The 25,328-nt window shown below is 37.5% G+C and overlaps 1 protein-coding gene and 1 long non-coding RNA gene across 4 annotated transcripts in view; one reads left to right on the top strand and one right to left on the bottom strand.

Moving 5' to 3' along the window:
* Window positions 1–15,697, bottom strand: part of LOC124118862 — a 54,370-nt gene extending 38,673 nt beyond the window's left edge. The window contains exons 1-2 of one of the 2 annotated variants that reach the window (XR_006858543.2): window positions 15,649–15,697; window positions 14,247–14,404 (exon numbers count right to left, since the gene is read on the bottom strand). This is a non-coding gene — a long non-coding RNA (uncharacterized LOC124118862). Of the gene's footprint in view, window positions 1–13,022; window positions 13,143–14,246; window positions 14,405–15,648 lie in introns of those variants that run through there. The other variant, XR_006858542.2, reaches the window with a different exon arrangement.
* On the top strand, window positions 1,936–21,265 carry LOC124118861 (paired box protein Pax-1-like). Of its 2 annotated transcripts, none has more exons than XM_046481153.2 (2): window positions 1,936–2,199; window positions 19,809–21,265. In XM_046481153.2, exons 1-2 carry the CDS (start codon window positions 2,187–2,189, stop codon window positions 20,606–20,608), a joined length of 813 nt encoding a protein of 270 aa, XP_046337109.1. In that variant the 5' UTR covers window positions 1,936–2,186; the 3' UTR covers window positions 20,609–21,265. The 2 variants fall into 2 exon arrangements, with proteins under 2 accessions (XP_046337109.1, XP_046337110.1); XM_046481154.2 differs by lacking the exon at window positions 1,936–2,199 and adding an exon at window positions 14,211–14,345.
* The last annotated feature ends 4,063 nt before the right edge of the window (window positions 21,266–25,328 follow it).

Here is a 25,328-nt window from a genome sequence, read left to right as displayed (position 1 = left end):
GTTGTTAGCCTACAAATGGGTAACTGCCATACACTTCATCTTGCTGCGTTGTTAGCCTACATATGGGTAACTGCCATACACTTCAACTTGCTGCGTTGTTAGCCTACATATGGGTAACTGCCATACACTTCAACTTGCTGCGTTGTAAGCCTGCACGTGGGTAACTGTCATACACGCCAGCTTGCTGCATTGTTAGCCTGCACGTGGGTAACTGCCATACACTTCATCTTGATGCGTTGTTAGCCTGCACGTGGGTAACTGCCATACACTTCATCTTGCTGCGTTGTTAGCCTGCACGTGGGTAACTGCCATACACTTCATCTTGCTGCGATGTAAGCCTGCACGTGGGTAACTGTCATACACTTCAACTTGATGCGTTGTTAGCCTGCACGTGGGTAACTGTCATACACTTCAACTTGATGCGTTGTTAGTCTGCACGTGGGTAACTGCCATACACTTCATCTTGCTGCGTTGTTAGCCTGCACGTGGGTAACTGCCATACACTTCATCTTGCTGCGATGTAAGCCTGCACGTGGGTAACTGTCATACACTTCAACTTGATGCGTTGTTAGCCTGCACGTGGGTAACTGTCATACACTTCAACTTGATGCGTTGTTAGTCTGCACGTGGGTAACTGTCATACACTTCAACTTGATGCGTTGTAAGCCTGCACGTGGGTAACTGTCATACACTTCATCTTGATGCGTTGTAAGCCTGCACGTGGGTAACTGTCATACACTTCAACTTGATTCGTTGTAAGCCTGCACGTGGGTAACTGTCATACACTTCAACTCGATTCGTTGTAAGCCTGCACGTGGGTAACTGCCATACACTTCATCTTGTTGCGTTATTAGCCTGCACGTGGGTAACTGTCATACACTTCATCTTGCTGCGTTGTTAGCCTGCACGTGGGTAACTGTCATACACTTCAACTTGATGCGTTGTAAGCCTGCACGTGGGTAACTGTCATACACTTCATCTTGCTGCGTTGTTAGCCTGTACGTGGGTAACTGCCATACACATCATCTTGCTGCGTTGTTAGCCTGCACGTGGGTAACTGCCATACACTTCATCTTGTTGTGTTGATCTTTATCTTGATAATTGTGTGTTTTGTGCATTTGAACATTTTCTAATATCACTACTATCTTTGTAACAGGTACAGGACGACCATAGGGATTATATATTGACGTTAAAAACAAATTTACATAACAATACATATTAGTCGATGAAAGTATCTGACGCCGCAAGGTGAAATATTTCCTTGATGTATTAGTGATTCATAGTCTTGTATCTTTGTTAATGATCTGAGATAAATATTCTGTTTTCTAAATCTATAAATACATCTTCTTTGCCAATGTATTCAGATGAGTCTTTCAACTTAATGTTATATTTATTTCAGAGATTCAGATCTATTTCACCCAATTCCAGAATTCTATACTCTCCATATTATTAAATAACCGTATATAAACATTAGTTGTGTTGGTTGCCGATGTGTTTGATTAGTTTGAATTTCACAAATTTCTTTCTTTGAATACTTTCTACATTTATTTTTAATCAAATTGGATATACATAAACTCAGATGAATTATTTGTACATTTTGGGCAATAACTAATTCTTAGTTCATCATTCCCGGACCAACTAGCAGCTTTAAATGATGTTGCTCATTGACCAGTCATTTGCCTTTTACAGCATCGTTAACCTCTCTGTGTATGTTGTTCTTTCATGCTTAGTAGTTTTCAAGGAGATATATGTTTAGTAGCCATTAAGATGATGTTTAGTCCATGTCTATAGATAAAACAACCACAGCAATACGGGAAGAAAGAAAAGAGACACACACCACTGTGCTCTGTTCGGTGACAGTAGGCATGTGTGTAGCAACGCAAATGACAGGTGTTCAAATAATTGATAACAAGACACTTTACCTCATAGTTGGAGGACATAAGACCTTTGCTACCATTTACAAAGTGTATTTCCATGCCTGTACCAGACACAGAAATCCTAGATAGTTGAGGATAAAATTGTTGAGGGGGGTAGTCATTCTGTCGGTTTATTCAAATCTGTATGTGTAAAATGACGGTGATGAAGTTGTATCCAGATTGTTACACATCCCTTGTGTTGTAAGGTGGAGATTGGATTGTCTGAGGCAACTCCTACCTGTATCATGGAACAGTCCGCCTTTCTGCAACATGGTTATCAAACGTGAGTGTTGAGATGCTTTTGCAATATGATTTTTAGACCAAATTTGAAAAGAAACCAACCTGATTTCAAGTATTTCAAACTTAACAATGATATATAGTGAACCACATTTAAAGACAACAATTTAATAAAGTGCATTCAGGTACACAACTCTAATATATGACCAATGCCTTCACTGAAAAATATAACTTACTAATGGTCGATATTACTTCATTTTTGGTATTCTTTTCACTAGATTACTTCAAAATTGGTTGACATTTTGTGAAAGTCTTTAAACTTATGCAGTTCACTAAAATCGATGTTGACCACCAATTCTTGTTTTATATTTAGATAGTCTGTATGGAATTTTAAGGACAGTTATGTTAATCAGTGTAAAAGAGTAACATGACAATACTTTGCAGAAACCTCTGCTCAAATGTGCCAGTTTGATCATTTCAATAACTCATGCGATTGTCAAGGAAATGAATATATTTATTTCTGTATTCTGGAGGAAAGATTAATCTAGTGTTATGTAGATTAAAAATCATTGTCATGCTATTGGAGTAAATTCTACTCATGTGATGCTGACAAAATTGACATGTTATCCTTTATAATACAGATTTATATATTGAAGTAAAAGCGTTAATCTGCTATTTCTGTGTGCAAATGTTTACATGGTTGTGTGAAAATATGGATAATAGTTTCCGCAACAATCTTCCCTTCTCTTGTTTCTGTCGGCTACACATACATACATACATACATACATACATACATACATACATACATACATACATACATACATACATACATACATACATACATACATACATACATACATACATACATACATACATACATACATACATACATACATACATACATACATACATACATTGATTGTCCAATCATTGCACCAATGAGCCCTGAATCTTATATGCTACCTGTGTTGATGAATAAGAACATGGCCCGTTGCATACACGTCTTCCACCTGGCAACACGTGACTGTGAGAACAGGGCTCCTGTCCATTATCTGAATGTTGAGAATCATGAAAATATAATCCTGTTGGGTTTTTTTTTGCTCGATCTCAAGGGAACCTCGATTGATAAACGTGAACAGAAATGTGCGATGATGAATGTGAAGTGACAGTGATTGATGGCTCAATCGCTGATATCTGTTTAATGACTGGTGGGAGCAGCCCGGATGGCCATAACATACACCACAACGGCCGCGTTTTTGTAGGTGTAATTTTAGTTCTGTTTTGCGTGGTCCCTTTATTGTGTTGTTGTCGAACTGGTCAACTTGGGTATATATTTCTGAAGGCTGTCTGCGTGTGTGTTTGTGTGTGTATTTTGTGAGTGTACTTTCTTTGCTTTGAGAACGGCGTAGCTAAATGTCAATAATGTATTGAAAGGAAATATATTAATCTGTCCACTTTTAGATCTAAAATTCGGCCTGACCTCTATGTTGTAAAGTGACAGTTTCTTGATACTTGGGGAGTTTAAATTACACACATAGCTGTTGAAACATTTGTGAAAGTATTAACACGAAAGTAGTGAAGTCACTGAAACAGGATGGACACTAGATGCGTCTGTAAAAGGTCCACACAAGCTGCCCTCCACTGACCAGTCACCCCGAACTCCACCAACTTATTAGCCGTTATAAGTTACAAAACTCAAAGCCGGTCGTTGACGTAAGTGTGTAGATCGGCAGTGTGCAAGGAACGACGATCACACACTGCGGGTTTATTCAGCATCGGCGGATCGAGTGATACGGTTTCGTTGGGTGGTTCCCACCCAGCAAAACAGGTCTGATTTTCATAATCTGTATACAAAAAATTGTATGTCTGTATTGTATGTCTCAGGTACGGGCGGCGTCTGAAGACGGCGGACAAAACCCGATATCGTGGAGATAAAATCAAAGCAGGAATATTATTTTATTGCTTTTAGATAAATTTTATGCTCCCAAAGATCATTAGTTTGAAATCAGAAATTAAAGGCTAAATTAACTTCAGGAGAAACATGTTCAAGTAGGAAATTGCAGCTTGAATTTCATGAAAAAATATTGTTTTTTAACAGCGTATGTAATTCTTTAAATACTGACTGAGACGATAAGAGTTGGGTTTGCCACATGCCGGAGTGAACGCATCGCCAGGCAGCTTGTGCAGAGCGAACATGGCATTCACTGACATGACATTTCAAACAAAGTCATGGTGTTAGTGCAATATTAAATACGGACCGTTTTTGCTTCTGATTGTAGCGTTATGGCTGATGATCCAGAAGACACGCTGTTACGAATAGCCATATTTTATGTTGCGAACATATCCGGGCCTTTGGATTCTATATAAAAACCGCAAAACGAATTAAATAAATTCAAAGTAAATAAGCCTTCAATATGTATGTTCCTTCCCGTTGTATTCCGATATTCCACCGCTATATCTTGAAGGCATAAAAACATGCATGTCAAATTATAACGATTGTAATTATCATGTAACACTATTGGAATTATCATTTATAAATACACTGTATTAATATTGTACCTCGTAATTGGGATCCTGATACCACATGTCATATAATAATTTTCAGGTATTTGTCATGAGGCACGAAACATTATTTACTTCATTAAATCCTACTCATTGAAATACACTAACACAAGAGATCGTTTTAAGATATCTATCTCATAGTGAGACGGACATGGTAGTGTGTAACCTACAGGTCGGGTGCTAAGTGTACAGTCTATGGCATGGTTACGGTGACATGGAGGTGATGTTGCTAATTAGTATCAGCTGCACTTGTTACAATACTCTACCGTGAATGTAACATCAAATGTCACGCATATTATTCTGAGCTACAATGTTGTTCCTGCAATTCAGTCATATACTCAAAAATGTTTTGTACCCTTTCTATATCCGCGAGAATGGAAGGTCATATAGATATTACACATTGCATCTGGACACTCGTTCTGTGGCTTATATGTATTTCACACACATAGTGTGTAATTTGATGTTATATGTATGTATCCACACATAGTGTGTAATTTGATGTTATATGTATGTATCCCCACCCGCTTCCAAATAAATAGTAAATATTGAAAAGTTGGCGTATTGGACGGGCAGTTTCAATCTCACCCGCCTCAAACTATATAAAAGAAAGTTGCTGTATTTGACGGGCAGTTTCACTGTCACCGCTTCCAGAAAAATAGAGGAAAGTTGCTGCTGCACTTGACGGGTAGTTTGAGGTTCATGGCGCCAGAGCACTTGATAGTCCTCGTGGCAGATCAGTTTACTGCAAATTCTAAGTGAAAACGATGTATTTCCCTACTCCATATTGACGAGAAAACCATGTCCTCTCTCTCATCAAACTCCACCCCCACCCCCCACCCCCTCCCCCAACCCCACCCCCCACCCCCCTCTCTCTCCTACCCCTCGCCCTTACTGCCTGCCGGACACCCATAACATTAATCACGTGTTTGCTTCAGGACGTGTGAATATGATGTTGAACATAAGTTTGGTTGCCTAGAGTCATAACACGGATTACAAAATGAATGCTCACACATATCCCTATCATTCTTGATATGCGAAGATGTATTTTTTCCTAATATGATTTTTGAAATGATATTGGTGTTATCCAGCATAAAACCTTATTAGCCATGCGAATCTATTGCTTATACACTCAGCGGCAAAAGACAGTACAAATTCTAGGTTTTTTATGGCCTTGAAAATTGGAAGAACTATGGTTAAATTTGATAATATCTATTTAACCAATACTCATTGCTGCAACATTTTAAAAAATATGTCTATTGTGGCTGGGTGATTTTATGTAAAAAAAAATTATTTGAAAGCAGACTGGGGTAAAAAAATTATTTGCAAACACATGACCCCCATCATGTTTGAAATGTTGTACATTTGTGCCGACAAAAGCAAATTTATCGATTTTTCAAAGATAAGATGTCTAACATACTCATTATCAGTTGTGTATTAAGCGATTAAAAAAGATTAAAAGTTTTAACTCAAATTATATTTTAAAAGAAAAAAACAAGTAGACGTTTTTGCGTGGTAAGCGCCAGTCCATGTTTTGGATATGATATCGCTAACTTAAGATATTTTCAACTGAAAATGAAACGTATGATAAAATCACCTGAGAGGTATAGTTACTTTGGTCCATGGTCAATTGGATCTGAGTTGTAAACATACAAATCAGCCTTGTTCCAATAAAATATATGTTTGGAAAGTTGTTTTTTAATTCAAACTTTGTTCTTCATCATATCTAAGTAGTAAGTGTATAACAAACACATTCAAAATGAAAGTAATCTTTCACTAAAGACATACTATTTTGCTTTATCCTATTTGGTCCATGACATTCAAGGTTTTAATACAAAAATAACATTTAGATACGTAAACAGATTTACGTTTGAAATTATTCAACAAGAAAATATATAAATATGTATAAATATATTCAACAAGAAAATATATAAATATATAAATATATAAATATTGTGACTATTCGGTTTGTATGTGTAGGACGTTTGGTTTGTATTTGATTTCCTGGCACACCGAGGTTAGTAGACTGTGGGTAGAACGCATTATCCTACATACTGTTACCGGTATATATTTTATAACTTCATGTGCTGTATTCTCCTAGCATAAACACATTATCTGTATTATCGTTTGACACAACATACACATTTTACGCATTGTGATCATCATATAATGACTGGAATCAATTTTGCTTCAATAGCTAAAACAACATGACGATGTCCAACCGTCCGCTTTATTTCAGCAATGTAGACAATATATGCGATATACTTATGTGTGTACAGAAGAATAGGCATACAGGTGTATATGTACATAGCTAGTTTTACATATGCTCAGGTTTATGTGATTAAAGGAGAGGTCTCAGATTTTGTATATACTGTCCTGCTGTTGCATGTACTGCCATTGCGCTTTGCGACAAGAATACATATGTGTCAATCTTGGACGATGAACTTCAACATGACCATGTATATATGTTCCTCTTCAAAGAAAAGAACACATGCCTCAAAACTCTATTTAAGCAAATGCGTCATGTCGCTGTCTGTCATATCAGTAACTGTTGTTTCATTCAGTTTCTAATTACTTAATATGACACTGTATATCAAAGATTGCCCATTACTGTTGTATTGAAATATTACAATGTAATTAGTTTCACTTGAATGTATAATCAACATCTAACGGAAACATATGAACGGAATCGAGCTTAAGTTCAAGATGCATATATCTTGTAGCGTGTACCCGTACAGTTGCCTTGTCTTTACGTGTCTTTACGGATAACCCGTACTACATGAGGGGACATATTAATACTATAGACCATTTAAAACGTTTTTTTCAAAGCCCCGGCTTCTTTTCTACGTTACGTTTTGTATAATTGTTTATGTCCATTGTCATACGCACACCTATGTGTTGCAAGACAGTTCACATCCCTGATTTCCGCGTCATGCTTAATTGCAGTTAAGTAGTAAACCTGCCTAAAGGTAGAGCTAAAATGAATGATAATAATAATAGGCTATCAATGGTTACAATGTGTAAGTAATGAACTGGACACCGGCGTGTCGGGTCTGACAACCTATCTACCCCAGGAGCACGAGATCCACCATACAGAGACGAAAGACGTCATCACAAGGTCGGAATACATAGTGCGTCCAGTGTGAATAAACCTCGCACGCACCAATGAGATATCACATTGAAAACATACCTGTCTTATGGCTTTGGGACACATTGATACATTTCATTATAAGGGTTATGTATTATTTACAAATGATCAAATCCTAGAAGTACAGTACCTACAATTCGTAACCCATGCCTGCAAGTAAATACAGTTCTCACCTAGGTCTGCAATGAATACAATTTATAACATCGGCTAGCAAGTAAATACAATTATTAACCTATGCCTATAAGTAAATGCAATTGTTAACGTATGCCTGTAAGTAAATACAATTATTAACCTATGCCTGTAAGTAAATCCAACTATTAACCTGTGCCTGTAAGTAAATACAATAATTAACCTTTGCATGTTAGTAAATACAACTATTAACCTATGCCTGTAAGTAAATACAATTGTCAACGTATGCCTGCAGGTAAATACATTTATTAACCTGTGCCTGTAAGTAAATACAACTATTAACCTATGCCTGTAAGTTAATCCAAATATTAACATGTGCCTGTAAGTAAATTCAATTGTTCAGTTAAGCCTGTAAGTAAATACAATTATTAACCTATGCCTGTAAGTAAATCCAACTATTAACCTATGCATGTAAATAAATACAATTATTAACCTATGCCTGTAAGTAAATCCAACTATTAACCTGTGCCTGTAAGTAAATACAATCATTAACCTTTGCATGTAAGTAAATACAACTATTAACCTATGCCTGTAAGTAAATACAATTGTCAACGTATGCCTGCAGGTAAATACATTTATTAACCTGTGCCTGTAAGTAAATACAACTATTTACCTATGCCTGTAAGTTAATCCAAATATTAACATGTGCCTGTAAGTAAATTCAATTGTTCAGCTAAGCCTGTAAGTAAATACAATTATTAACCTATGCCTGTAAGTAAATCCAACTATTAACCTATGCATGTAAATAAATACAATTATTAACCTATGCCTGTAAGTAAATCCAACTATTAACCTATGCCTGTAAGTAAATCAAAACTTTGAACCTGTGCCTGTAAGTAAATACAATTATTAACGCATGCCTGTAAGTAAATACAATTGTTAACGTAGGCCAGCAAGTAAGTACGAAAATCTGTACCAAAACCAAACTTATATATCTGCTGCAACTGATATTTGAATAGGCGAGAGTAGATGTATACGTGAAGGGTTTACGTAATGTTTATAATGAAGCATATGTGTCTTAAGAAGGATGGCAAGTAGATTTTATTATCTAGGCCAATTGCACGTCCGATATAATTGCTCGGGTCTGTTTCAAAATTATGATTGTGTTTAAGTCTGATATCGAAAGAGGCATAGTATACGACTCTGTGAGACTATCTTTATGTCGAAGGTTTTTAGAAAGAGGGAGGTACATTCTAACACCACTGTCCTTCTGTAGCCCATACTTGTTTCATAGTGTCAAAGCACACTTAGTTCTGCCATCCCCAGTAATGTATAGTAAAATGTGGTAATGTATAGAAATGTATGGTAATGTATAGTAATGAATGGCAATGTATAGTTATGTATGGTAATGTACAGTAATGTATAGTAATGTATGGTAATGTACAGTAATGTATAGTAATGTGTGGTAATGTATAGTAATGAATGACAATGTATTGTAATGTGTGGTAATGTATAGTAATGTATAGTAATGTATAGTAGTGTATAGTAGTGTATGGTAATGTATAGTAATGTATAGTAATGTGTGGTAATGTATAGTAATGTATAGTAATGTATAGTAGTGTATAGTAGTGTATAGTAATGTATAGTAATGTGTGGTAATGTATAGTAATGTATAGTAATGTATAGTAGTGTATAGTAGTGTATGGTAATGTATAGTAATGTGTGGTAATGTATAGTAATGTATAGTAGTGTATAGTAGTGTATGGTAATGTATAGTAGTGTATAGTAATATATAGTAATTAATGGTTATGTATAGTAATGTATGGTAATTAATGGTAGTAATGTATTGTAGTGTACAGTCATGTATAGTAATGTATGATAATTAATGGTAATGTATAGTCATGTATAGTAATGTATGGTAATGTATAGAAATGTATGGTAATGTATAGTAATGTATAGTAATGTATAGTAATGTATAGTAATTAATGGTTATGTATAGTAATGTATGGTAATTAATGGTAGTAATGTATTGTAGTGTACAGTAATGTATAGTAATGTATGATAATTAATGGTAATGTATAGTCATGTATAGTAATGTATGGTAATGTATAGTAGTGTATAGTAATTAATGGTAATGTATAGTAGTGTATAGTAATGTATAGTAATTAATGGTTATGTATAGCAATGTATGGTAATTAATGGTAGTAATGTATTGTAGTGTATAGTAATGTATGATAATGTATGGTAATGTATAGTAATGTCTGGTAATGAATGGTAATGTATAGTAATGTATAGTAATGTATAGTAATTAATGGTAATGTATAGTAATTAATGGTAATGTATAGTAGTGTATAGTAATGTTTAGTAATTAATGGTTATGTATAGTAATGTATGGTAATTAATGGTAGTAATGTATTGTAGTGTATAGTAATGTATGATAATTAATGGTTATGTATAGTAATGTATAGTAATGTATGATCATGTATGGTAATGTATAGTAATGTGTAGTAATTAATGGTAATGTATAGTAGTGTATAGTAATTAATGGTAATGTATAGTAGTGTATAGTAATGTAAAGTAATTAATGGTTATGTATAGTAATGTATGGTAATTAATGGTATTAATGTATTATAGTGTATAGTAATGTATGATAACTAATGGTAATTATAGTAATGTATAGAAATGTATGATAATGTATGGTAATGTATAGTAATGTATAGTAATGAATGGTAATGTATAATAATGAATGGTAATGTATAGTAATGTATAGTAATGTATAGTAATGTATGGTAATGTATACTAATGTATGGTAATGTATAGTAATGTATGGTAATGCATACAAATGTATAGCAATGTGTGGTAATGTATAGTAATGTATAGTAGTGTATAATAATGAATGGTAATGTATAGTAATGTATAGTAATGTATAGTAATGTGTGGAAATGTATAGTAATGTATAGTAGTGTATAGTAATGTATAACAATGTATGGTAATGTATAGTAATATATAGTAATGTGTGGTAATGTATAGTAATGTATAGAAATGTATGATAATGTATGGTAATGCATAGTTATGTATAGTAAAGTATGGCAATGTATAGTAATGTATAGTAATGTATAGTAATGTGTGGAAATGTATAGTATTGTATAGTAATGAATGGTAATGGGTGTGGTAATGTGTTGTTATATACGTAGAGTGTTGGACTCCGTTAGTGCCGTCGTTAATTCACCTAAGCCAAGAGCTCCCACAGTGCTCCAGCCAAATGTGTCTCACAAGTATACGAAAGTAGCTAAGTATATATCTGTTGGTTATTACAGAAATGATTGATGCACAGACAGCCGGAACGTTTCTGCCCTGGATGACTGCACGTGCATGTATGCACATATGTGTATGTTGCCTGGCAACGTGTGCACCAGGAAACCCATGGATTGATGAATGAAGCTATTTTCTTCCTGTCCGTCGCTCCATTAAGTATGTCTTTGCTCCTCTAGTGATCTCCATTCTTCTCTCTATCCAGTGATTCCACAGTTTGTCAGAAACATCTCGCCTACATTCCAAGCGAGGGCTCCATGGTTCCATCCGACATGTGTGCAGTAATCTACATGTGGTTTGGCGATGTTTATTGGGTTTTCTTTCGAAAAGTTTGTTGTAAATGTTGCTGAAAGGTATCACTTAACAATTGTAGTCGCAGACCGTTGCAAAAACTAACAGCAAGCAAATTTCAGGTTCTATAAGAAGAGGTGACTTAAATGACATGAGCTGGAAGTGACTTTGTCGACAGTTTTTTTGTTGTTCTGCGTGGTTTTCCTCTTTGTCAGAAACAAAGGACCATATTCACCTTTTTAAATGAACTTTGGTCTGTTTTTGGGGAATTGTTTTCTGATTTGGCCAAGGTGACTTTTATCGGCACCACAAAGAATGGTTTGCATATACACACGATTACAACATTGATTGAAAATATATATAATCTCAAGTCGCAAGAACAACCACCCTATATAATTTTATTCATTAGGATAATCACACCTATAGCGGTTAAAGTGATATATGTAAATATATAAACAAAGCCCAGTGAATACCCATGTACTAGACGCAGATTCCGACTGCATTATCCGGGTACCTAGCAGGACTCTCGAGAGACTTCTCGTTGACGGTTGACATGCTGATGTTCAACATGTGGGGCAGTATAACAACAATTATACTGTCAATGTCTTCAACTTATTTAGCATAACACGCATTTCATTATTGGGTAAGAAGCGTAAGCATGTACTGACATGATACAGATATAAAAAGGAATGAATTCTGTTATATGCTAAATATATACTATCAGTACTGCAGGGCACGGTTTGGCATGAACAAGAAGACAACGAACTATAAATGTGAAAACAAAACGTAGTACTGTTTTATTTTATCACTGATAATTGTTTTATCCCTTTCAGAACCACTGTAAAAATAGTTTTTAAATTGTTTTTATACAGTTCTATAAATGTTCGATACATATATGTTTATGCATACATTTTTGTTTTTGTCATCACTGAAGTTTTGAAGTCTAGTGGAGGAACAGTGAATACGTTTGATATTTATTCGCGAGTAGCCAAACCACGAGTAAGTATTCAATCACAGATAATAAATCTTTACACATGAATACAAAATGAAAAATTACCCACTTAAACGTCTTCAGTTTTCAAGGCAAGGCCCTGTAAGATGTGTAAGGGGTAGAAGTATACTCTATGTACATTCAAGTGTTTAAGTCCAACATAAATATACCATCATTTGGGATGGGATAATGAAAATGTTGTGATGTAACAGTAATAGTTGAAGCAAAACAATGAAGTGCTTACGACTTTAACGTGAAAGGGCGTCCCAAAGAAATTAGATTCTATCGGTACCAGTTTCATTGACTTTGACTTCAAGATATGAACATAAACAACACATAAGTACTGCATTCGTAACCTTTGAACCACAGGAGTATTCAAACAAATGCTGAGACTATAAATGAATAATTAATTGTTTAAAGACATGTGTTACCGCCATACCTTTATAAGGAATTACATCCACGGAGTATATCCTGTATAGGAGCCTGCTGACTGGGGTGGGAGTGTGTGTCTAACTCGACCACAGCACCAGGGAATGGGCAGGTTTAAACTTTGTTAAAGTGTTTGCTGATTTAGGCACAAAGTTAGCGAGACGGGTTTATATGTGTGGTTATAGGGCATGGATTTCTCGTTTGAGTTGTACATTCTACATGGTGGAGGCAGCGAACCAGGCCGGCTGATTCACGGTATGTTGCTGGAGACGCCATTTCCAAATTACACGAATCCAAGCGAGATCTCCCAGAAACTCTGCTTGGGACGAGGGAGAGTTAGTAGGAGGGGGATTACGGCCGACCCCCCCTGGATGGCGACAGTCACTACCCATATACCCATTACCCTCCAGCCATTGCAAAGGGATCGCACTGTACCAGCGGCTTGTATGTTAATGTTTCATTTGTAAAAGCAGTTATTTTCTGCTAGGTTTAAGATTCGATGCCCACCCTTAATGTGGCGTAGTTTAGGTGATTGGGCGAAACAAACACCTTTCCCGTTTGAGTGTATTGCATCAAGCATCAGGCCATCATTGCTTCGTCTGGGATGGCCGCCATCTGAATAAAGCGTGAGGACTCTGGTAAATACATAGATACGCTGCTGCTTTCTTGCCGTCATGTACATAAGAAGCAGGGAGTAAGAAAATAGAAATGCCAAATGTGCATTTGCCGACACCAAAACTTTGATTATGGTACTATTAAAGAATATGAAAAAATACACCCGATAAGAAAATTAGGAAAGTTATTCTTTTGTTTCCAACATAATTTGATTTTCGGTGAAAACATTTTCTTTGATCTTCCAAATCGGGACCACATTTTCCAACGGTAATGGCACGGTCTGTGATTGGTAGCTGTGGAGAACAAATCTGGTTAGTTCTTCTGCAAGGGCAGGCGCGATGCCTGACAGGAGCTCGGTGATCCAAGGCGGGGTTATAGACTCCTGATTGACGGCCACACGCCCCCCATCCAATCACGTGTCGAGGCGCTCAATTAAGCGGGTGGTTCCGTCTACTGGGAACGACAGGCGCTCTTGGGGGACAGTAAAAGTCACGTTGTGGTGCCATTGACATGCATAACGCTTCCTAAAGTCACCACGCAATATGAAACCAGGCAGTTAACGGAGACCAAAGTTTACCGAACTCTCAATTCAAGCTGTCGTCGTTTGTCCAGCACTTACCTTCACAGGAACACCCTGAGCTGTTGACAGTCGGAAAGCTGGACGCCAACCATATCCCAAACCCTGGACTTGCAGTGGATTACGGCGCTTCAGTTATGGGTAAGTGAGTGGGTAGCGATCACGCTCCTGTGACCACATGCCCCCACCCGGTACACGCGCTGGGGAAACAGTTATGCCATTAGACGCCTGGAGTACTTCAAGGTGACTACTGACCCCTCACCACTCAGGTTGATGGTGACAACTACCTCCCTCGGCGAGATTTATACCCCTATGACCCTCTCATTTCATCCCCGCCACCAAAACACAGCCATCTATAGCTTCCATATGGGACATAGTTGCCACAATAGTAAACTCAACCCTGCAAAACATGCATAAACCAACCATTTTGACAGCTAAGCGCGAGCAAAATGTGAATTTAGGATTAACTTTCAGCTCCTAAAATAGTTTCTGTTCTCGACAAGACGCAAGTGGTGTAGATCGTGAAATAGTTCATTCTTTTCGTGACGATAAATTTTCCTTGCACACAAAATATATCTGTATTAAAGTTTCCATTCACAATTACATCGATGTCTTTTGGCGTGATGATGTTTAGCTGGCGACACAGATCTTTACCACACTCATTACATCAAAATTTAACTAATAATATCTGTTAAACAAGTTGCAGATAATTATTACAACTTAATACTCAGAACTAATTTCGTAAAATATTTTAGCACCAACACTTAACGTGAAATATTGCTTTTTGACAAAATTATTTTAACTAATATTGTACATTGAATTAAAACCTCAAAACATATCCTGTATTGTTTTTTTAGCGGAGATCTTTAGTTTTGATTCAAGTACGTACTATTATCTTTCAAAATAAACAACATTTTGCTTGTGTAGAAGTTGACACGCATTATCAGAACTGTAATAAGGTGAAACTATTCTAAAAATAATTTTGAGCGTTAAATATTACAGAAGGATTAGCTACAAGAACTGTATAGTGTCCACACAGAGGTCATGCACTGACCCAGATGGTCGGCGACGGACATTCAGCCGGACCGCTCACACCACCAGTAGTATCCGCCTTTACAATTTGTATTAATATTTCCACAAAATTCATTTTTATTTCTTTATTATAGTCCACAATAGGAGAGTAACCAGTTGTTCTGAATTGCAAATAATACCTTTAAAAGAGTGTTAACTGATAAACATGAACACATCCAGCATGTTATTTCGTAAAGACTATGTGGGGTTTACAGTGGTCATCTGTGTCCAAGGTGGGTCCCACCACTTGCTGGTAATTAATTCGGACCTAGAATTAAAGTTTCTCACGTTTTGGCTTGATAACAGGTCAGGAACAACAAGATACCGCCATGTTAATTTTCCAGCTTGTCGCGGGGCTAAATTAGATAGTCACCTTGGAACAGGGAGAGCAGTGATTTATCTAGGTGTTTGGCAAATCTTGCCCCTTCAGGTTGCGTGTTTTCATCGAAAGTGCCAATTTGGTTTATTTGCAGCGGGTAGGTAAACGTTCCCCGTCTACCCCCGGTGGGTCAGCGATCCCTCTCGCCCGTATTTACAAACTAACATGGATATGACATCGTATGTAGAGACCGATCCTTCAGGCTTCTCAAGATGTTTTTCTTTTGTTTATCAAGCACTTCACTGTGTATGTCATGTCTTCTTTACTAAGCAGGGACTTCCAATGTCGGTATTGAGTAATTATTCTCCCCTGTCGTTTGCCTTATAAGAGATCTGGAGTTCATAACTCTAATTCCATAACTGGTCGCTTCTACATAATCGCACGAAATTCTCTGGATATGGGTTTGTTGTCTCACATTTACAAACATCATACTTAGATATATGCAATGCAGGAAATATTTAAGTGTTTATTTGTTATTTTAGCTAGTCAAGTGCTTTATTAAGATATTGATTTCTAAACTGTATAGTTGTAATGTTTGGTCAGAAAAAAATATTTTACTTTAGGAAATTCGCGGAAAGCTTTTCCTCTGCAAAATTCTTTAGACATTTGAAATTTTCAATATTTATAAATTAGCCACAAACTGCTGATCCTTTCAAACTTTACATGGGTCTTCTGCATGTATCTATTCAACTTTCAACAATTTATGATAAATCTGTTATTTACTATTTTGACACTGGAATTAACATTTGTTGAGATATATTTTTTCTAGCAGCATGTCTGTGTTATATATATTTGGTTCTATGTGTAACCGAAAAAAACGCAGTATCCAATTCCTCAAAAATAAATAAAACTTGCGCAATGTTGGAACTTTATGCTAACATGTTTTGATGCGGACACTAACTAATGGTCTCGGGTAAACATGGAGTCAAGCTTGTTGCGAGATAAGTGCGAGAACAGAAATCGGAACAGGAGGTATTTATCAGCTAAATACTACCCTGTCAAACTCAATTGCGACACACAGATTGTCCCAAGGGCTGCAATGTTTTCTTACAGATTCTCAGAAAGAAACATGCGAATTTTACGTTTTAAGTGAAACGCGAGTTTGGGAGAAATTGAGCGTTTTATCAATCATTCGGGTGCCCAGTACAGGCAACAATTAACCTTTCTAACATTTTTTAAAGTTTTGTTGATATTAAGTGATTTGACTGAGATGCACTTATTCTTGATACTATTTCTTTTCATCGAGTGTTTTACATTGTACTGAATCCTCCCCATTCGAAGTTGATTATTCTTCTTAATTATGTGTATGTATTTTTGTATAATATCCAAACATTAATAAGTCAAGCTGAGTGGACGTTCCACATATTTTTAGGAATTCAGGTGTTGAATCTTTTTCACGAGCGATTGAAAATATGAAATAAAATAAAAGGTAAAATTCCTGTTAATAACACTAGATCGCTCACCACGTGTAAACCTCTAAAGACTAGATGAAGGAATGGTTACATACAACCTGCCTACCATCAACATCTAGTGTTTGTTCAGAAATTTGTGATGAGATTTTAAATGATTAATTTAGATTATTAACTTGGGATTTTTAAGTCAGCACCGGCAGTCCGCCACAGCCTACATTGTATGTGAAGAAACATCTTGTACTAATCCCGAGAAATTATTTTTTCTAAAATAATCCTTTGCTGTATGATATGCTAGTTCTAATTCAATTTACCGGAAACTAGTCCATTTGTTCTGTTAGCAGTCTGATTTGCAGCAATGCCATCATGACAGACCCTGCCGTCTTCTAGCTGAAGCTGCACAGCGACACGAGGGAATATCTCCTCTTTTTGTAATGTCCTTTTGCCGATTTCTTTCTTTTATTATACACACAATTTATAACATTTCTTATTTCACAAACACGCATCTTAGAAACGCCATTACAAAGCAGAAGCGCAAACATCTAAGAAAACAATATAAATTTGCGTCAACAACCCAAAAGTGATTGATAAATAGCTGATTGAGGTGTATCTCCTCATGGCCATATATCAGTATAGTTTGCAGTTCATTCCGTCTTCTCCAAGTCCCTTCACATGGTATGACCATGGATTCATAACTATTCAAACTAAGTTAAATACATGAGTATCTGATCTATGTTCTTAATGTGTTATTGTTCAGGCGACAGTGAAGAGTACAGCATACGTTTACCATGTGCACGGTGTTTATCTGTGTAGCAAAACCATGTTTCAGTGTTATATTATCCTATGCGACAAATTCAACCACTGACAAATACACATTGAGATTAACGAAGTCGTTAATATTGTAACACAAATATACCACATGACTTGTGATGTATGCATCACATGATGTCTGACTGCAGCCACTTCCTCCCCTGCCAGTAACACGCTGTCAACACACCACTGACTGTCCCATCATTACAACAAACCAGCACTACCAACTTTCCGTACAAGCAAGCACTGGCATGTATATTTTGCCTTCCTCCCCTGTTGTGTCCCCCTGTACTCCCTGCACATACCACCAGAACAGTATCTGCATGGTCTACAACACAAGGCTGGACGATGCTTGCACTCAGTGGCGGGGTTGTTCGAGGGACTTGTCAGGTGTATTTCATATACCACAGTACAGTATTTGTTAAGGACGAGATTTGCATACACACAAAAAATAGTTACAAGTGATCAGAATGTTAAATAAAACGAAGCTATTGAAGCCGCAGCACAAAGTGATAAATATTTAATGACGACACAAAAAGTATTCGGAATTTCATGAATTGTTTTCGTTATAATAATTTTTAATATTTACTGGACATGCTGCTTCATAGTCAACTAGCAAACACCACATTGTCACGGACACTGTAAGGCGAAACCACGGTAGAACGAAATGTTTGATAGGCATTTCTTCGAAGTTGACAGATGACAAAGTAAACAAAACGTTTATGGATAACAACTTCTTTATTATGCTGTAATAGCGACGTTTCGGCATAGATCATTATACCGTTGTCATTATTACAGTATATTATAGTTATTATCCATAAACGTTTCGTCCACTTTGCCACAGTAGAATCAATAGGTGATAATTTAGTATCCACAAATAACTAGTGGGCAACTGTTCCGTGTGAAATCACAGAGTGTTAATGTACCATATATACATCATTTATGTATTCCTCGGGGAAAAGTCCATAAGTCAGATAGGGGAATCTTAGAAATTGAAGTTAAATGCAAAGAAATTTACACATTCATCAGTACATACACACATGCATATACGCACGCACGCACGCACGCACGCACGCACGCACGCACACACATAACAGTATAGCGTCAGAATTGACCATCGGGATCTTGCCAAATTACTGGGAACATTAACATTGCTACACTAATAGTCTAAGATAAAGAAAATAAGTGTCTAACAAGGACGTCAGCATGATCAGTTGCCATGTCTACGGCTTGGGGTCTCTTCCCAAATTTAAAGCTGTTGGATTTGGCCTAAATATTTGACTTTGTTTCGCTTTGTCGCTGTGTGAGACATCAGACTGATTTCGTAACCTTATGTCTGCCCGGGCACACTTTAAACAAACGTGACGTCTCATATACTAAAGTTGCTTCCCTTTGGCAAAGGGCAATTACTCTTTCCGGCGGACCGATGGATTACCAACGAAAGGCGTTCACTGATATTGGAAACTTAGGCGTAGGCATATGTCACTTTGCCTATCTTGGAGTTATGCCGCTGTCTCAAAAACAAATATTTAATTTGAATTATATTGACTCTAGTAACTCTGCGACCTTGAGACCTAATAATCAATGCGCAAATTCCTGTAAAACTTGCAGTGCTTACAATTTAAAAATGACATCATATGATAAAATGTCACCAGGTTTGGGATGGTAAATATCCTTTGTTAGGAAAAAATTCTATGTGTTTAGTTCGCCAAGGCTCGCTTATTCAATGCTTATTCCTAACACAGGATATATCCATCCAAAAAGTAATTCGCGTGATGCCATTTCAACTTGAGAAATAACTGATTATAATTTCGATATTGTATTTAATATCTAATTCATTCAAGACCTTTTGCTGCAGTGCATATCTATCAGCTGGTGTGTATGTGCATGTACTGGTATATTTCGTGAGTCTGATGCCCATTATGTTTGTTACAGAGCACCAGACGTACGGGGAGGTCAACCAGCTGGGAGGCGTCTTCGTCAACGGCCGTCCACTGCCAAACGCCATCCGTCTGCGTATCGTGGAACTTGCTCAGTTGGGGGTACGGCCATGTGACATTAGCCGCCAGCTCCGGGTGTCCCACGGGTGTGTCAGTAAGATCCTAGCCCGCTACAACGAGACGGGGTCCATCCTTCCTGGTGCCATAGGAGGGAGCAAGCCCCGGGTGACCACACCAAACGTTGTTAAACATATCAAAATGTACAAGGACCGAGACCCAGGCATCTTTGCCTGGGAGATCCGGGACAAACTGTTAGCCGACGGCGTGTGTGACAAGTACAACGTTCCTTCAGTCAGCTCTATCAGTCGGATTCTCAGGAACAAGATTGGGGGGACGGGGGGTACTCAACCCTCTCAGGGACAACAGTATGAGAGCAAGCCCCCCACCCCTATCGCTCCGCCTCCGTCTGCACCCATCTATCACAACCAGTTCTACCCTTACTCCTGCCCCGCACCCACAATGCCGTCTATCCCCACCCCCCATCAGATTCCACCTCAGCCGCCAAGTATTCCCATGAACAAACCCCCTGTTTCAAGCTGTGTGTCACCTTGTATGATGAGGGCGTGGCCCTCCTCACATTCCGTTAATGATATTCTGGGCTTCAGGTACCAGCAGGCAATAGGGCAGGCGGGATCTATGCCACCGGATAATGGCACAAGTTTCGGTCAAAATTATAACGTCACGAACTACTATGCAATGAAACCAACCATGTCTCCTATGTATCTTCAAAGTTGATTCTCAACAAAGATTGTGATGGCTGGCAAGGCCCAATGACTGTATATGTGGACACGTAATTTAAGCTTGGAGTGGAATTCTTTGATGACACTATAAAGGTGCTGTGACAATATGGACGTCGAGTGATGGTGAATATTGTGCTCTGGGAGAGATGGCCACATCCCAAAATAGCACGGTAAGACACGGCAAAATGTTGTCTTTGCAGATTCTCGTCCGGTGACAGTTGGTAGTCCCGTGGTCAGGTACACGCGCCGTGACTGCGCGGGTCTGTGTTGCTGACGGTGCTAGACCATGCTCGGGGCACACCAGAGAACACTGGACACTGTTCTGAACATTTGCTCATGGTGTGAAAGAAATCATTTCATAAATTATCATTTATGCAAAAATGCCTCATCTTTCAAATTATTTGAGAGCATTTTGTTATTGTCGTTTTTATTACACATTATAAGTGCCAAAATACTGATATGTAAGAAAACCTTCAGGGGGGTTATCTCCCTTTGTTTGCCACACGGGGACATATTTTGCCTCCGCTGGGAAGTGATCCATCCTGATGTGTTGCCATCTAGTCACGTGTACATATGTCTGTATGTGTATCATTAATGGATATTGTCTGGCGTTATTTCTAGAAGCAATTCATGTAATAAATTGTTGGATCACTCTCTGCCTCTTTCGTTATTCAAAGTAATTCGAAGAATAACTTATGATTTTATCATTCAACAACGTTTTACTGTAATGATAGTAAAACTTGTATATTGAGAACAGCAGGGAGTATAATAGAAGTAAGTGTCTGTGGTGTACGCCGTGTACTACCAGTAACAAACGCAGCAAGACGGGACACAGCAATAGTTACAGGTGCCACGCCACAGATCAACCCAAACCCCTATCTAACACACGCCTGACAAACATAATTGTTGAATAGTTCAAATAAATGTGTCACTGCAGGTTTAATCATTTTTATATAATGATTCTGACACAATATCTTGTATTGAGATACGGACTCCTGTATGTAAATATTCCCATTCACAAATTCATATAATCTGTGGTGATTTTATTTTTATTTGCACCCGAAGTTAATATCCTAACTAAAAATTAGTAGCTGCTTCTGCACCCACAGTTTACTCTGAAAACGAGTTGCTGTGCGAGTTTAATTAAATATGTACACTTCCTTCTGCACGTACAATCATTTCTTCACTCGACGTTACCTTGTATTTCCAGAAGAAAATGTTGACTTCAGTTATCATGAAAACATGTGGGCTTTTGTTTAATTAACAGCTTTACTTACATCCCATTTTCTTCACGTATAATCAGTACAAATAAGCAGCTAAAATGCAAGCTTAGCATCGTGTGAACATACAGTGACTGCTACTTCACGGTGTGACCTAGACTAACATCTAGTCTCTGAAATGAACATATTTCACAGCAAAAAGGGTTGTAAAATTATAGTTATAAAATATAATTAAAAGAAGCCCAGAGACTTTCTTTATTTTCATATCCTCATACTGCATGAATCTTAACTTGCCAAACATTATAGATCAGAATTGCATGGGCTCTATTGGATATATTTGTTTCAGGGTCTGTATGACAGACAAGGTGTTGACCCCTCACCACAGAATACTCAAGTCATGGTTCATACTTTCTTTACTGATCATGAACATGTAATTGTGTTATGTTCAAAATGTGGCATATAGTTAAACCCTGTTAATTCGACCATATACCACTTTTGAACTACCCATGTAGGGTAATTTTACAAATGCCTAATATGTGTATTATATTTAGTTTAAGAAGATATCTCGAAGATTAGATTTGGAGCTAGACGGAAGGGCCGCGCTGATGTGTCCAGAGAGTGTTTTTGAAACATTTTGTAATTACTCTTTAAATATATGATAAAATGTACTCCGATATGGATTAATAGAGCAGTTTTAATGAATTTCTTGTCTTCTCTACAAGTTTTGAAAATCTTTCCGACATCATATCTATGCCTCTTTACAATATATGCCGAAAACTAATCAATGACAAATTGTTTGCTTGAAATAATTGACAACGCACATAAATGTATATTTAAAGACGTGGCTGAGACTCGAACCTCATCCCGCAGTGCACGACCCTTACAGGAGGCGTGTGAACAAAACCACTGCATTGTACACACGCATGCATGATGGTCTCGTCAGTTTATGTATGGGTCTATTTTATGAGACAGTTTTCATTGAAATCGAGTTTCTCTATATGTATTTATGATTTATGGATATTTCACAAAGAAATAAATTTCGATACATTTCTGGCATTTTCTATATTGAGAAAGACAGAATTACCTACTACGTGTCAAACACCAGAAATATATCGTGCGATGGGAAATACTAAACTTATCCCTTCTTCCATCCAAGAAAGATAACCACCAACACCAACATACGAAGCGCGGATACAGGTTTCTGGAAAAGGAGAGGTGTATTTTGTTATTTGGTAAATCTCGTTCAGTAAAAGTGTAATTTTGTTGAAAATATATCATCAAAACGTAAGTCATAGTATTGCCACCCCTCACACACCGGACCCCGACTCCCACCCCCAACCATACCCTACACACAGTCGCGTACAGCACCGTAATAATCAAACCTACAAATCATATGGCATGGACACAGTGGTTTTCGTCAAGCAAAACCTATCATTAGTGTGATGGTGCCAGACTCTTCGGGTCTGTAACCCGTGCATCTCACTTTCTCAGTGCGTTCCTTGTAAATCAGGAGGGGTTTGCATTAATGTTTTAGCCACGGACATAATTATTTGTGTGTACTGTTTACTTAAATGAACTATTTTCTTAAATAGTAATCCTTTAAAGACACGGGAGATGCATTTCTGGGCGTCGCGCACATGCCCCCAGCAGTGTTTTAACATAAGTGAATATCATGTAGGAAATTTATTTAAGCTGCCGATTACCTTTTATTAGACACTGACCAACCTTGTACACATTAGATCAGAAATAATGAACATTTAAGCCTTTATGTATATGGAGGATGTAAAACTGTTTAACAATCCCAATATTGTTAGAATTCCATATAACGGTTGGATACATTTGAACGTAGACGTCACGTTTTTCCAAATGATCTGTTAAGCAGAAATATAAAGGTAGTTTAGGCCAGCAACAATCTCTTGTTGTAAAGTTTAATGCATGTTTTCTGTCATTCATTCTGCGAAATGGCGCATTTCTCTCTTAAATAGAAGTTGACATACCCACAAAGGTTATCAATATCAGGACATGACACATGTTTGACGAAAACGAAGAGATCCTGGAGCTGGGTCTAACAACGGAGTTATTCGTCCAGCCATGGGTACAGTTATCATGTATATACAGCTACAGTACAGTAAACGGATCTTGTAATATTTTAGTTTCCAGTATAAGTGATGGCACTGCGTCACATCTTTTGTTAATGTCCGAAACAGAGAATCGATGTTGTTCTAGTTCCACTATATTTCATCTGATACACTATTTACATAAAAGTTCGTTTTTTTCGTCTCATGCAAATATTATTTACAAGTTTAAACTATAGTTACTGAGTAGGAGGAATAAGATGAGTTAAAATTATTTTAAAAATAGTAAGATGACGTCAGGGCCTTCTCGAATATTTCAATCGAGAAGCAAACTATGTTTTACAAAGCATTACTCAAGGGAATAGTACTGTGAAGTATTGAATTATTCTAAAGGGGTGAGACAGAAAAAAGGATGGGAAATAATAAATGCATTTGAAAATACAAATTCATCAAGAAATACGAGTGATAATTATATAATGAACTTTCGGTGATAAGATCCCCTTTCTTGATATCGGTGTGACAAGATCAGTGTCTGATAGTGATGTTACATGTAGTGACAACCAACCCGCTCAGTTCATGGCAAAGGCGTAACTCGATCCCGCCAGTAGGGAGTTCATGTTGAGGTGCGTACACATGGGGGTTTCAGGAGAGGCAGCCATGCATATATATTTGATAAACTAAATGTTCAGAAGTGCTCTTGTTCCTTTACCACCTTTACAATCCCCGACACACATCCCCGGCATCAATGTATAAGTACACCTTCAGACGTAACATGTTTACAATCCCCGACACACATCCCCGGCATCAATGTATAAGTACACCTTCAGACGTAACATGTTTACAATCCCCGACACACATCCCCGGCACCAATGTATAAGTACACCTTCAGACGTAACATGTTTACAATCCCCGACACACATCCCCGGCACCAATGTATAAGTACACCTTCAGACGTAACATGTTTACAATCCCCGACACACATCCCCGGCACCAATGTATAAGTACACCTTCAGACGTAACATGTTTACAATCCCCGACACACATCCCCGGAACCAATGTATAAGTACACCTTCAGACGTAACATGTTTACAATCCCCGACACACATCCCCGGCATCAATGTATAAGTACACCTTCAGACGTAACATGTTTACAATCCCCGACACACATCCCCGGCACCAATGTATAAGTACACCTTCAGACGTAACATGTTTACAATCCCCGACACACATCCCCGGAACCAATGTATAAGTACACCTTCAGACGTAACATGTTTACAATCCCCGACACACATCCCCGGCATCAATGTATAAGTACACCTTCAGACGTAACATGTTTACAATCCCCGACACACATCCCCGGCACCAATGTATAAGTACACCTTCAGACGTAACATGTTTACAATCCCCGACACACATCCCC

Source organism: Haliotis rufescens, unplaced genomic scaffold, assembly GCF_023055435.1.
Source record: "Haliotis rufescens isolate VD_foot unplaced genomic scaffold, xgHalRufe1.0.p SCAF_3, whole genome shotgun sequence".
NCBI classification, from domain to species: domain Eukaryota; kingdom Metazoa; phylum Mollusca; class Gastropoda; order Lepetellida; family Haliotidae; genus Haliotis; species Haliotis rufescens.
Note: the sequence above shows the minus strand (reverse complement) of the source record. Positions and strands in the feature narration are given on the sequence as shown.